The following is a 13,958-nucleotide window of genomic DNA, read 5'->3' as shown; positions in this document are numbered from 1 at the left end:
GAGTGGTTCTTGTGTCTGGGATGGTCTTGTCCATTTGGAGGTTAGTTTATTCCCTTTGTGCTTTCCATGTTGTGGCTTCAGATGACCTCACCTGGGCTGGCTCAGCCTTCACTGCAGGCTCATTTGGAGCCGCTCCTAATCAGGACTTGGAACCCAGAAGTGGAAGCTGTTTACAGTTGGATGAAACTTGTCAGTTACCTGAAGAAGGCTTTCCTGATCATTCCCTTTGTGCAAACATCCAATTAAAAACCAATCATGTTTTTAAGCCAGTGAAGAAGTATTAACAAAAAGACAAATGATTCGTCCAAATTAGAACAAAGGTGTTGTAGAATAAGATGGTTTAGAATTTTCTAGATGCGATGTTGAAAAAAGTGTATAGGAAGGGAGGGATGTGATCAAAGTGGAGGGATATAATAAAAATACATTGTATATAGATATGAAATTATTGTTTTACTTTTAAGTAAAAAGTATTTAAAAATGTTGCAACAACTTTATATCACTTTCATTTACATTTTTATGTCTCTCTCACAGAGACACTCACATACACAGACAGACAGACAGACAGACAGATAGACAGACAGACACACACACAGAAAGAGAGAGATGGTGGGGGGAGAGATTGGGGATGGGACCAAGAAATCATGAAAAAGGTAAGGTTGCCAAAAATAATTTTCAGAATTTTGAGATTTTGTTCATGAAAAATTTATAAACACATTCTACCATCTAAAACTGAATATATTATATATACAGAATTAAATATTGTTGTAAATTCTATTTGCCCTACATTAAAGACCAAATAATTAGATAGCTATCTGAAAGACATTATGATATAAATACTTCATCATTCTCCATAGATAAATAATAATAATTTTTGGCTTTATTGCATATTTATTATATGCCAGGCATTAATTTATACTCTTCATGAATACCAGCTAGTTTGTACCACAACCCTGTCAGGTAGATATTGTTTCCTGATGGAGAAGGCTGTGCCATTCAGTAGTTAAATGGCAGGCTGGCTGAATCTCAATTTTTCTGTCACTATCTAGGAGAGTGTCATTGGGCAGTTATTTAGTTCTTTATGTCCCAATATTCTGATGCTAAAATGAGTTTATAACATACATTATTATCATGAAGATTAAATATAGTCTTTAAATATATGTAGCGTGTTTAACATATATAAGAAGATTTCCTAGATATATTGATCACTGTAGAAGTTGTTTACTATTACAGGAAACTACTACTCATTTGATAAAACTTCTCTGCCTTTTGCCTAGATGGTACTTTGCTAATTAGTGTCAGGAGAAGCCTTGATGAAGGGAGCTCATTGCTTGAGTTGTGTGGTCATGTGCATTTTACACCTGTGTACACTCATAGCTTCCAGAACAGTGCTTGGCATACAGGAAGTACATTTAAGGTGTATTTGGATATGTAGGCTGATGAAATAGATTATGATAGTGTATTTACAGCAAAGTTCATTTTTACCACATTTACTTATTTCCTGTTGCTTTGTTGGGAAAGGCTTTAGGTAGTTTGCATTTCCTCAGTATGTATAGCATATACCTTGCTGAATATAAGTGCTAAAATAGTTATTTTTTTCTTATTTGAACAGAATGCTATTTAGTTATTATGAAAGTCTGTTTTAAGTTCTTTCCACTTGTTTAATTTTCTTTTTTTTTTTGACATAGAAACAAATCCAGATGAACATTTTTGTGGTTAATTTTTGAAAGAATTTTCTATAGGCTTCTTTTATCACTAAGGAGGGGAAACTAGATGAGAATGGGTCTGTTTTCTAGTACAGTTTGGATGGTCTGGCAGGTTTTTTTATAAGTCGTCTACATAATGGTGATGCAAGGGGAATGTTTTTCCGTAATGGATGGTGTACTTTCTGAACCCGAAAAACTAGGGACTAATTTATGGTGTTATGTCCAAGTCCAGAAGGTTATGTAACCCTCAGTGGTAGTTTGAATAAGAATGCTCCCAGTAGACACTTTTTTCTTTTAAAGGTGCATTTATTTAAATGCTTAGTCACCAGGAGTGGAACTGTCTAAAAGGATTAGAAGATTAGGAGGTGTGTCCTTGTTGGAGGAACTGTGTCACTAGGGTGGGCTTTCAACTTTCAAAACCCAACCCAGGCCTATTGTCTTTCTCTTTCAGCCTGTGTTTCAGGATGCATCTCTTAGTTACATCTCCAGTGCCATCTGTACAACCATGCTCCCTGCCATTATGATAATGAACTAAGCCTTTGAAACTTTGGAAGTGAGCCCTAGTTCAATGCTTTCTTTAATTTGAATTGCCTTGGTCATATGTCTCTTCACAACAGCAGATCACCAAGACAAACTTCAATATGATACTTTGATGTGCAGTAAACTTTGTTTCCATGACGAAGGTTAATAGTTTAACCTCTCTAACTGTGTAGTAAGATTCCCAAAGATGGAGAAAAGGATGAAACTAATGGAAATGATAAGAAAGATCAGGAAATTGTTTGCATTTGATCTTCACTGAAGTGTTGCTAGGGCTTCAGTGAATGAACAGGCCGGAATTTATTTGTGGATTTTGCGCAACTTAATGTTTTCCTGGGTCCTTCCTCAATGCATCCTAGTAGTGGCTTTAGCTTTGTGCATATTCTGGGATAATATACTGTTCTCATTTGCTTTCACTCCAGGCACTGAAGAAGCAAGAAGCTAAAGCAGACGAGAACGAGGACGCAATGAGGAACAAGCTGCGACAAACTGAAACTGAGAAGAGCCAGGTAAGACCTTGAAAATCATCCCTCCGTCAGCGTGGTAGTTGGGGCTCACTGATACTTGCTGAGCATTGTGAAAAGCGTCCCCGAATCATTTTGTAGGACATCCTGTGAGGTGAGGTGGCTTATGGCTCTACCTTCACTCTGGAAAATGCACACAGGTCATTTGCTGCCATGTCACCTTTCACCACTCTCCTTCCTGAGAGTTGGATAATTTTCTATTTCCTTGCTGGAGAACACTGAAAAAAAAAACTTGACTGTTGAAGGTTACTTACAAAAGACCTGCTGTGTGAAGGCTAGGCATGTATGTGTTCATTTTCTCTATAATAGATATGTGTAGTTAGCAGCTCAGATTTGAAAATATCCTCTGTCTTAGTCATTGTCTCGTGCTGTGAAGAGATACCATGAATGAAACAACTCTTAGGAGAGAAAACATTTTATTAGGGGCTTGCTTACAATTTTAGAGTCCATTATCATCATGGCAGGGAACATGGCAGCATATAGGTAGGTGTGGTGCAGTAGCTGAGAGTTCTATATGCTGATCTGTAGGCAGAGAGAATGACACTGGGCTTAGCACGGGTTTTGAAACCTCAAAGTCCACCATCAGTAACACACTTCTTCCAATAAGGCCACACCTACTCTAACAGGGTCACACCTCCTAATCTTTCTAATCCTTTCAAACAGTTTCACACCCTAGTGACTATGTATTCAGATATATGACCCTACAGAGTACACTATTACCCAGAGCACCATACTCTGCATTCTCATTAGTTGTTAAGGCTCTTTGATACCACATCTGTGAATACACAGAGTCCAGCACCTTAGCTCTTAAAGGTGATTCAGAGACCAAATAGCCTTTCTGTTTTCAAGTATTAAGATAAGGAACTTTGAAGGAAAGTTCCTGCTGTTTGTTCACTATCCCTTTTTTACCTCTGCTTCCTGAACACTAACCATTCTCTGTAGACTTTAGTCTTGCTTCCTTACCGGCTCCATGTGAGGCAGGGTATGTGAGCCCTTGGGTTTGTTCCTTGGGAGTTGACTGTTGATGTTAGGATGGGTTTCTGACCAGCAGGGGCTTGCTTGGTTTCAAAGTCATTTCCACTGAAGTGTGATTTCTTTTTCCTTCTTTATTTCATTGTAGACTCAAGAGAACAATAATAATATTTTTATGGATTTGGTGGTAACACATATACTTTATTAGCTATGTGTATAATTTTAAAGTACTGTTGCATAAATGGATACTTTGGTAATTGGAAAGGTGTGTCAGTAAAGTGTTTACTACATAAACACAAGGGCTTAACCTCATATCTGTAGCATCCAAGTAAAAGCTTAGCATGTTGGTTTACCCAATAATCCCAGTGCTGGAGATATAGAGGCAGGAGGATCCTGCAGGCTTGCTGGTCAGCCAGTCTAGCCAAATGGAGAGCTCTAGGTTCAGTGAGAGACCTTGTCTCAGAAAGCAAGGTGGCAAGTGATTGAGGTAGATATGGGATGCTAACCTTTGATATTAGCATGCATGTTTTCTAGACTATACACACACACTTGTGCACACGTACACAAACACATACATGCAGTAGGGTCAGTCTAGTGTGAAATGATTATAGAGTCACATATGTATAGAGAAGTCTCTTGTACTTTTCACTCTGTTTCTGTCAGTGATCATGCTTTTTATGTAATTGCCTTTGAATATCAAACCAGGAAATTGTCAATAGTACAAGTCACAGTGACTCTACAGATCTTCTTAGCTTATTTTTTATACAGATGTTAAAAGGTGGTAGTTTGTTTGAATGAAATGATTATTTAAAGTAAACATCTAACTACTTAAAAGCACCTTAATACAAAATTTTGGAATTTCCTTATGGTTCAAAATGTAAACAAGTACAGCACATATAAGCTCCACATAAAGAAAAAAGCAACACCAAAACAATTTACATTTCATTTTATTGCGTTCTTCCCCTTGAAGTAAGTAGGTATATTCTGAACTTCTAGGATATTTGCTCAGCTAACTGATGATATTTTCCATGGGTATTTGTCTAATATCAATATTATTAATGAAATTTTAAATATATTTTTTGAATTTATAAGCTTAAAAAATTAGGTGAAATATACTCTGAATTATTCGATCTCTATAGTTTTTGTTCTAATTTAGAAACGTTGACCATTCTTGTCCAAGAAAGCATTGTTTTATAGTTTTATTAAAATTATTAAGGATTGGATGGGGATGTCAAGAGATTGGTAAAAATGATTATTTTAGAGATGAATTGAGGCTCGGGATGGGAATAGGGGGTTGGGTCAGAGTCAAGATGAAACCGATTAGGACCCCAATCTCTAGCAGGCTTTATGCAACTCCCGTTCTATAGATAATTCAGATAATTTTAATGGAAGTTAAATGTGTGTTCAAGCTGAAATGCCCATCCTTTCCCACTCATTGTGAGCATGTCCTAGAAACTATTTTGCTGTTTTCTTCTTAAATTGTGGCCCATTGGGCATATTTTGTTCATTGAGCACAGTTATTTTGTGCCTCATTTTCCATGTTTTTATCTTGTTGAAACTCTAGCTGGAACAAGAATTGGAGCTCTCACGCCGGCTGCTGAGTCAATCTGAAGGCAGCAGAGAAACACTTTTGCATCAGGTGAGTCTATCAAACTAAGACAGTCTGCTGTTTTATTAAATCTGGATGGGTCTCCTCTCTCAATTGTCTTTGTGAGATGAAAAAAAAATCTACATCTAGAATTTTCCCCCTAGGGCATGATGTTAGCACAGAATGCAGATAGGAAGATTCGGCGAGCTCTCAGAAAAGCCAGCCCTGGTTTCCGCTGTGACAATGTATTTTGCTGACTGCTGCTCTGACTTTCTACTTATCTCTCTCGGCAGAATAGTGTACAAGCACACTGGATGTGTAAGATAAAATTTCCCAGGAGCTTAATTCTATTCAAGGAGGCATTGGAGAATAAAGAGGAAGGAGAAAATACATTGAATAGACCTTTGACTGTCTAAATTCCTTTAAATACATCACTGCTTTGCTCTTGTGGTCAAGATGCAGCCAGCTCCTTTTAAAGATGAGGCTTAGTTGTGAGGTCTAATGCTTTGTGGCCCATTAGACTAATAGGAGTTGGGGGCTTCTGATGTCTAAAGTTGAATAATTTTAAATGGTCAGCTTACATACACTGGATAAGGGTAGATGTGTTTATAACTGCCTCTCTTCCTGTGTTTATTAAATCTGACCATGTCTCCTTTTGTTGTTCGATATGGTTTCATTTTTCATATGCTCTTCTGGCCAGGGTGTCCAGTGTCCTAGGTGCTCAGACTTCCCTCTGCATCCTTACAGTGGTACAGAAAAATGAACGTGGTAGCTGCTTTGTGGAGCCTTTAAGGTGTTTGTTCTGTAATCATTGGTCACGAGGAACTAATGTTGGCAGAGCTCAGAGTGTGTTTTCTGGATGTTGGTATATAATTCTATGCTGTTTTCTTATATTTTTAAGCGCTGATTTGTAACATTTTTTTTTCCAGTTCTTGATGCAAGAAACTTTTTTGCATTTTGTCATCGTGACTTTAGCCAGATTTTTTTCCCCATTGCTTATTTGATTTTGGTTGTCAGGGATGTATTTGTTATATGTTCGAAATTTTACCAGTCTCTTTGTATACATATCAAGATGAATTAGAAGCTTATACGTCAGTGGTCTACTGCTTTCCTGAGGTCTGTTTTGATATTTTAATATGCTAAGTCATGAACCCTTCATTTGAGTTTAATCACCAGCATGGCATGTTTTCATGATAGAAAACAGGTGAAGATTAAGAAAATAAATTAGAGGTAATGAGTAGTAGTAAAGTCAAATACAGTTGTATTTGAAGCACGCATGGTAGCACATAACCTATCTGATAGTAATATCAGAACTCAGGAACCTGAGGCAGGAGGATTGCTGCAAGAAACTAACCTGGGATATGTAAGAAAAACTTGTCTGAAAAAACAGTTAAAAAATTAAAATGTACGTAGATTAATGTGCTAGTCACTGTTCTATTGTTCTGAAGAGACACCATGACCACAGTACCTCCTGTAAAGGAAAGCATTTAATTGAGGTTTGTTTACATTTTCAGAGGTTTAGTCCATTGTCCTGGAGGGGAAGCATTGCAATGTGCAGGCAGACATGTTGCTGGAGAAACAGCTGAGTGTTCTACATCCAGATCAGAAGGCAGCACAAAGAGAGAGACACTGGGCCTGTTTTGAGCATTTTAAACCCCAAAGCCCACCCCTAGTGATACACTTCTTCCAACAGGGCCACATCTATCCCAACAAGGACACAACTCCTAATCCCACTCCCTAAGCACTCAAATCGATGAGCTGTGGGGGGCATTCTTATTCAAACCACCACAATTAGGGTGTTGCTCAGTGGTAGTACACTTGCCTTCCTTAAAAAGGTTCTGGGATTCACGGAAGTTTCCCTTGCATCAGGCTTCTACCCAAGTCCTTAAAGCTTCCCTTTCAGTCATTTTTCTCAGCACTCTCTCCCTCCACCCCCACCCCCCGCCCCCATCCCATCTCTCATGTTCCCATGCCCACTACTCACAGTCTAAGTGGGGAGTTCCTCTATTTCCTCTGCCTGGGAGATCCATGCATTCTGCTCTTGGGCACTTCTCGTTCTCTAACCTCTTTGGGTCTCTAGATTGTTATCCTTTACTTTAAAGTTAATATCCACTTATGAATGAGTTCATACCATGTTTGCATTTCTGAGTCTGGGTTATCTCATTCAGGATGATTTTTTTCTAGTTCCATTCATTTGCATGCAAATTTCCTGATGTCATTGTTTTTAACAGCTGAGTAGTACTCTATTGTGTGAATATACCACATTTTCTTTATCTGTTCTTCAGTTGAGGGGCATCTAAGTTCTTTCTAGGTTCTGGTTATTATAAATAATACTTGTGGTATGATGAGCATCCTTTAAATGTATACCAGTAGTGGTATAGCTGGGTCTTGAGGTAGAAATATCATTTTTGCTTTAGGTTAGAGAGTGGTAAAGTCTGAGGATATAAAAGGAAGTAAGGTCCTGGATCATTTTGAGAAGAACTTGTGCAAATACCCTATGGTTAACTTTCCATTTGCATAACTTACATTTCCTCTGTGAGGCTTCCGTTGGTCTAACTATATAACATACAAAATAATGTTGAACTTGGAAGCCACCTAATAATTAACTCAGTGGCTTCAACGAGGATGGTCATCATTTGGAAGTAGAGATATTATGATTTAAAAAAAGGTTTCAGGTTAAACTCCCAGAAGTAGTAAGGAAAAACTAAGAGGTGTTGAAGTTGTTTGTCATTATGGACACAGGGCAGAAAAGGCGTTCCTTGTGAAAGGAGCAGCAGGTGGAAAGCATGGGATAGAAACTTCCCTCTAGGTGTGGGGTAGCCTAGGAACCAAGCTGGCTTTGTTTTGTACCACAATAGCCCAGTAGAAGCAGATGTTTTCATCCAGGAAACAGTTTATAGTAATCTGTAATTCTACTTGCTTTCTGCTTTTGAAAGCTGATAACAGTCTGATTTTGACTAAATGCCTTTAGGTGGAAGAACTACGTACCCAGCTTACCAAAGCGGAAGGTGACCGGAAGGGTTTACAACATCAAGTATCTTCCATTGCCAACCAACAGTCAAGCTACCAGGATGATCTAAGGGATGACTGGAGGTTTAGAAGAGGTATAATTCTGCATGCTGCCTATGTGGCTTCCCATCCCCAGAGGTGCACTCCTCATGCCATACTTAGTAATCTTTCCAATTTCTTAATCATCTACAAGGTTTTTCAACAATTTTGTTATAGTCTAGAATTTGATTTGAATTTTTATTTTGCTTGATTTCTCAACGCATTTCCATTACCAATCCTTCTTGTCTCATGGGCATTGTCTAAGAACATCCAAACGTTTTGGTGAAGTTTTCAGTACCATCTCTTTTTTACGTGTGTATCTTTGTAATGAAGTTGTAAATGTGCCTTTATTTTATCTTTTCTTTTCCCCCCTAATTTTTAATATGTAAACAATTATTATTTGAAGCCTGTTATCTGGAAAATGGAGAGTGGAATCTAGTCTCAGCTTGATTTAATACTGATCATAGTCAAATTCAGAGGCATCTTTGTTACTTAGCTCATTTGTCTGTTTTTTGGTTCTCGAAGCTCTTCCACTGCCATTCATGCCCCTGAGCCTTCCTAGTTCTTCTGCCTTAGCTGTCCCTTTGTTCATGTTTTGTGATCAGAGGTTGATTTTGCCTTGTGTCCTAGTGATGGCTTTTCTTATTTAGCATTTCTCCTGAGAGCTATTTGATCCTATGCTTTAGCTGTTACCTGCTGGAACCACCCCCAGTCTGCTTCTACTTAGTCCTCTGACTTGTGCCGAGCAGATGGAGTTGCCGCTTGGCTCCTCCCATGTGCTCATCCACAGAATGCAGTCAGTAGACTGACAACTGACTGACAACCCTCTCTCCAAAGCACATTTTTCTAATGCCTTTGGAATTGCACCCTCCAGTATTATGTAGGTGGATGACATTCTTTCCATACCTCTGTGAATGTGAAATGTCTTGTTCCTGCCTTGTGACATAGTACTGACCATGCCTTGTCTGTTTTGATGATGCTACTATAGAATGCCTTCTCCTGAGGTGATGATTGAGAGGCTAATAAAACTAATTGGTGCCAGGTAACCACTAGAGTAAGAGAAGTTTGCTATTTTCTGGGTTTTTTAACTTCCTGTTTTTTCTTTCTTCTTTTCCCTGGAATTCTCAATATTTTTGTACCAATGACTGAGAAACCTGAAAAAACTGTTTGTTGTTTGTTGATATATAACATATTACTATTTCTCTTCTTCATATATTCATGTAACTAAATGTTTGATGGAAACTGCTGTCAGCTTTGAAGGAAGTATCCCAATTTTCATTGTTGAGTTGGCTTTGTGCACAAATTGACAGCCATAATGGTCTGGAAACATTAAATTTTTCTTCATTTTTACATGATATTGTACAATATAAATAAGTTCTTACTGAAATGAAATATTTTCTAAGTAAAAAGCAAAAAGAGGCCTTTTTCCTCCTTCTTATCTTGATTGATGGTTTCATTCCCCGATCCAGATATTTCAGCCTAAAACACAAACATCTGAAATAATTTCTTTTCTCCACTCATTAATTGGTCTCTGTCTCTAGTCTGTTGTACATCTGTCTGCAGCTCTCTCATTTTCTTTTATATTGGAGACAGGATCTCCTTCTCTCGGTTAGGCTAGTTTTGCAGCTGGGATCACGTGCTGTATTCTCTGGCTGTTGGGATTACAGCTACAAGTCACTCATGGCTTCTGATAGCTCTCAAATCTGTCACCTCTCTTTTCCTTATTCCAGCACCCCACCCCGTCTTTGGCATGTGTCAACTCACTTGTACTTCCACTTAAACTTGCCTTGCTGTGCTCTGGCTCCCCTAAACCTGTCTCCTATACTGCTCCTCAGGGCATCCCTCTAAGGTACCAGCTGTTTGTTTTATTATCTTTACTAAGACCTCTCACTCCAGTGTGTTGGACTCTTATGAGATAAGAGATATTGCACACCCCCTGTACATTGTTTCCCTGAGCATAGAATGGTACTGTTCCCCTCAGTGATTAAAGAAAATAAATGCATTTCTCAGAGATTTGTCAGCTGGGAATTTCAGATGCAGGGGCTGCATGTGGTGGCAGCCTTGCTGCATAAAATCACAGTGGATGGCATTACAAGATGAGAGAAGACTGCCAGGGATGAGAAGGGAAGGGCCAGATGACATGTCCAGTGGGGGCCGGGGAGCCGGGGAAAGAGAAGGGCGAGGGTGAATGAGAATGAACCTGAGAGTCAACTTGAAAATGTTCATTTGGGAGGGCAAAACCCTTGATAGCAAAGCCATACTCCTAATGACGAAAACGCCTGCAGCAGGGCATTAACCCATCCAGAAGAGTGGAACTCTTATGAGCTACTCAGTTCTTGAAGGTTCTCCATCTTACAGTGTTGCACTAGCAGGCTTCAGCATGAATTTTTGATGGCCATTCAGACCATAGGTAGATGTAAATTTGCTTCCACAAACTTGAGTTTCTAATTACTGTCCCATATTGAAGCGAGCATCTTCCCAGAGTGTATATAACAGTTCTCTGGATTTGTGAGGAGAGCATAATTTTTCTTCTATTTTGTTAATGTTTTAAATATTCTAATTTTGTTAAATATTTTCTTGTATATGAAACTTGTTTATGTACATATGTATATTTACCCACGTTGGTATTTTATGTGTTTAAGATGCTATAAAATATTTGGTATGTATGCATTCCAAATATATATCTATTTGATGAAGTATATATATGTATACATTATACCTATGTATTTTATAGAATATGTATATGTTCCAGTAGGTAGCCACACTAATGTTATATATATCATTGAAAATATCATAAAGTCATATTACTGAGACTTATTATACATATGTACTGAATCCCATATATGCTTATTTATATTATATTTATAAAATTTATAAAAACATATCCATGGAGGCCAGGCTAGCCTTAAACTTATGATACTCCTGCTTTAGCTTCTTGAAAACTGGAACTAACTGGAGTGTGTGTGTGTGTGTGTGTGTGAGTGACTACCTGGCTGGTTAAAATACTTGTTATCTAATGTGCAAGATTTAATCTTGCTAACTCTTGGTTTTTAGGATAAAGTTGAATGTCCCGTCCCTGGCCATGCATGAGCTTCCTGCTGCCTCTGTCTCTTCCTGCCCTTGTATTGGTTAATTGTTGAGTATTAAGCTACCTGAATATTAAATCCTGTTTTGTAGCCTGCACTTTATACTGTTTCCATTATCCAGAGTAGCACTCCAGTGCCATCTCTCTTAGCTTAGTGAAGTTTGTATCTGTTGTGTAAGTATAACTTAGTTCCTTGATCTCCCTGTGTCCTTTTTATTGTCGTCTGTCAGGCTGATCTTATGCTATTGAAGAGCCTATATATCTTCCCTTTCAATGTGCGAGTTTGAGACCTTTACTATGTATTTCAAATTGGAATGTAATTTGTAAATTATATACAAATTTGATGTGTTCATATTTACTTCACTCCTTTTCTAGAGAGAAAATTATTGGGAAAACACTGGTTAAATTGTTAATATATTTCTAATTGCTAATATTTTAGAATAAAGGAAGCATTTTGTGTGTTTTTCCATTTTTATAATGCAAGCTCTTTGCCAATGGATTTTTATGTTGCCCATTTTCATATGTGAAGAGCATGATAAAATGTTGTGTCTCATTGACCAAGCATTTCGTGTTGAATTAAATAATGTATATTGTTCAGTTTTATAATCTCAGGTATAGTCCAGAATTCGGGAGAGTTAGTGAGCCAGCAGTAAGTCTTACAGAGATTGAGGAGGACCGTTTGTTGTTTATATGTAGGGAAGCATTGCACTGTGTAAGCCTCAGTAGCATCAGTATGTGTATATATATATATATATATATGGTAGCCTGCTTGAATCCAGTGTTTCTGCGTTAAAGTTGGCAAGTAATGTAGACCTGCAAGGAGTGTAGTGAACAAGAGCTATAGGAGTTTCCTAAAATAAACTCTGTCAGAAATTAGGAAACACTGAAAATATTCCTGTCAGAAAATAGGATGGTGTAGCTTCCTATGTATTTGGAAACTACATAAGACTTGTTAGTGTACCTGATTTAGATTGATACTGCATTCTGAGTTTGGCTGATTGAGACATGATATTGTTTGGTGCTCATGAATGTGTGAGACCCCTGAGGCTGGAGATGACAGATTGGAGAATTCTGCAATGCTGGTTGAGTGGCTTATGGTAGCTGGACATTAAGACACAAAGTGGTTGTTCTTCTGTGAATAAAGAATAACCAACAAGCTTTCCATTTACCTCTTAAGGGGTTGAGCGGGAGAAGCAGAGTCTGGAGAGGCAGATGGCGGAACTGCGAGTGCACCTGAACTTCAACGCCATGGCTTCCGAGTTAGAGGAGGTGAAGCGCTGCATGGAGCGGAAAGAGCAGGAGAAAGCAAGTTTGTCAGCACGAGTCGAGGTGACGTCTATCTTTAATCTACACTTGAAAGACGTTTTTATTCTTAAGACGTCTTATTGCTTAAAGAAATTTTAATCAGAAGTTGTATTATTTTGAGAGCTAGTATTGGAGATGAAGAATATAAAGTAAAGCTAACAACTGCTTGATTCCTATATAGTGCCTCTGTAGAGCTCAGAGTTTCTTTCAGGACTTTGGAATGAGGTCTTTTACTAGTTTCCTTCATTATTTCAAAGTGAAAGCCTCTTCTCTTCTTAGACTTGAAGTCACTTCTGGACCTGCACACAGGAAGGGCTTTCTTCTCTGAGATAGCAGTGGTTTATTTTGGGGATGAACGTGGCGGATGGCAGTGAAAAGAACCCAGTGATAGCTCTTCTTCAGAACGCTTCAGACTCCCATGTCTGTAACTGTTTCTGAAGGGGCCCCGCCATGCCCCCAGGAACTGGAGTTGTGGGGTGCTCATGAATACGTGGTGACCACGAATGAAGCGAAAGCAGGCGCTGCCGTTTCCTGTGTGTCTTTTATCTAGCACAGATGAGGTAATTATCAGAATATATTAAAAATCAAAGAAAAGGACCTCATGAAAGGAAATAACTTAATTCCAATTATAATTATGCAAATTAGATCAAACATCGATGGCACATTTGGAAATAGATATGTATCAGCTCTCCCCTGCATCTGTTTATTAGTGCGGTTGCCACATTTGAAGAGTTTTCATAATTATAGTGATAGGTAGAAAATTGATGCTCACAGTGCCTGACTTTATATAACCCAAAGGAACCAGTGATGTTTCTTTAGCCTGAATTTCTCTTTTATCTTGTCAGCATGTCACTAAAAATACCTTTTCGATTTCATTCGAGATTTAGATCACAGAGATAGTAAAGATAAAGATTGGCGTACTCTTTCCTAAGCTTTCTAGATGTTTAGTAAATACCAGAAATAGCTCCATTGCAACAATATGGCCTCTAAAATTTGCTTCATGGGTATTAGTGTGGCCATGGTCCTCCTGATGAAAGTGCCCAAGTAGGGCTAGTTAACAGAAGTTAAGTAGAGGTAAAAATAAAGCTGTAAATATCAGTCAGAAACCAGTGTAACAGTGCTGTGCTTTCAGCCACAGTGTGTTCCCTGTTTTCTTCTTCTTCTTTTCCTTCCTTCCTTCCTTCCTTCCTTCCTTC

At 38.3% G+C, this 13,958-nt stretch overlaps 1 protein-coding gene across 1 annotated transcript in view; it reads left to right on the top strand.

Moving 5' to 3' along the window:
• Window positions 1-13,958, top strand: part of Cep128 (centrosomal protein 128) — a 367,524-nt gene that overhangs the window by 80,923 nt on the left and 272,643 nt on the right. The window contains exons 10-13 of the mRNA XM_013346846.1: window positions 2,663-2,749; window positions 5,301-5,375; window positions 8,296-8,428; window positions 12,635-12,786. Coding sequence (XP_013202300.1) covers window positions 2,663-2,749; window positions 5,301-5,375; window positions 8,296-8,428; window positions 12,635-12,786 — 447 coding nt within the window. The remainder of the gene's footprint in view (window positions 1-2,662; window positions 2,750-5,300; window positions 5,376-8,295; window positions 8,429-12,634; window positions 12,787-13,958) is intronic.

Source organism: Microtus ochrogaster, chromosome 1 (assembly GCF_000317375.1).
Source record: "Microtus ochrogaster isolate Prairie Vole_2 chromosome 1, MicOch1.0, whole genome shotgun sequence".
Taxonomy (NCBI): Eukaryota; Metazoa; Chordata; class Mammalia; order Rodentia; family Cricetidae; genus Microtus; species Microtus ochrogaster.
This window is presented reverse-complemented; position numbering and strand designations above follow the sequence as displayed.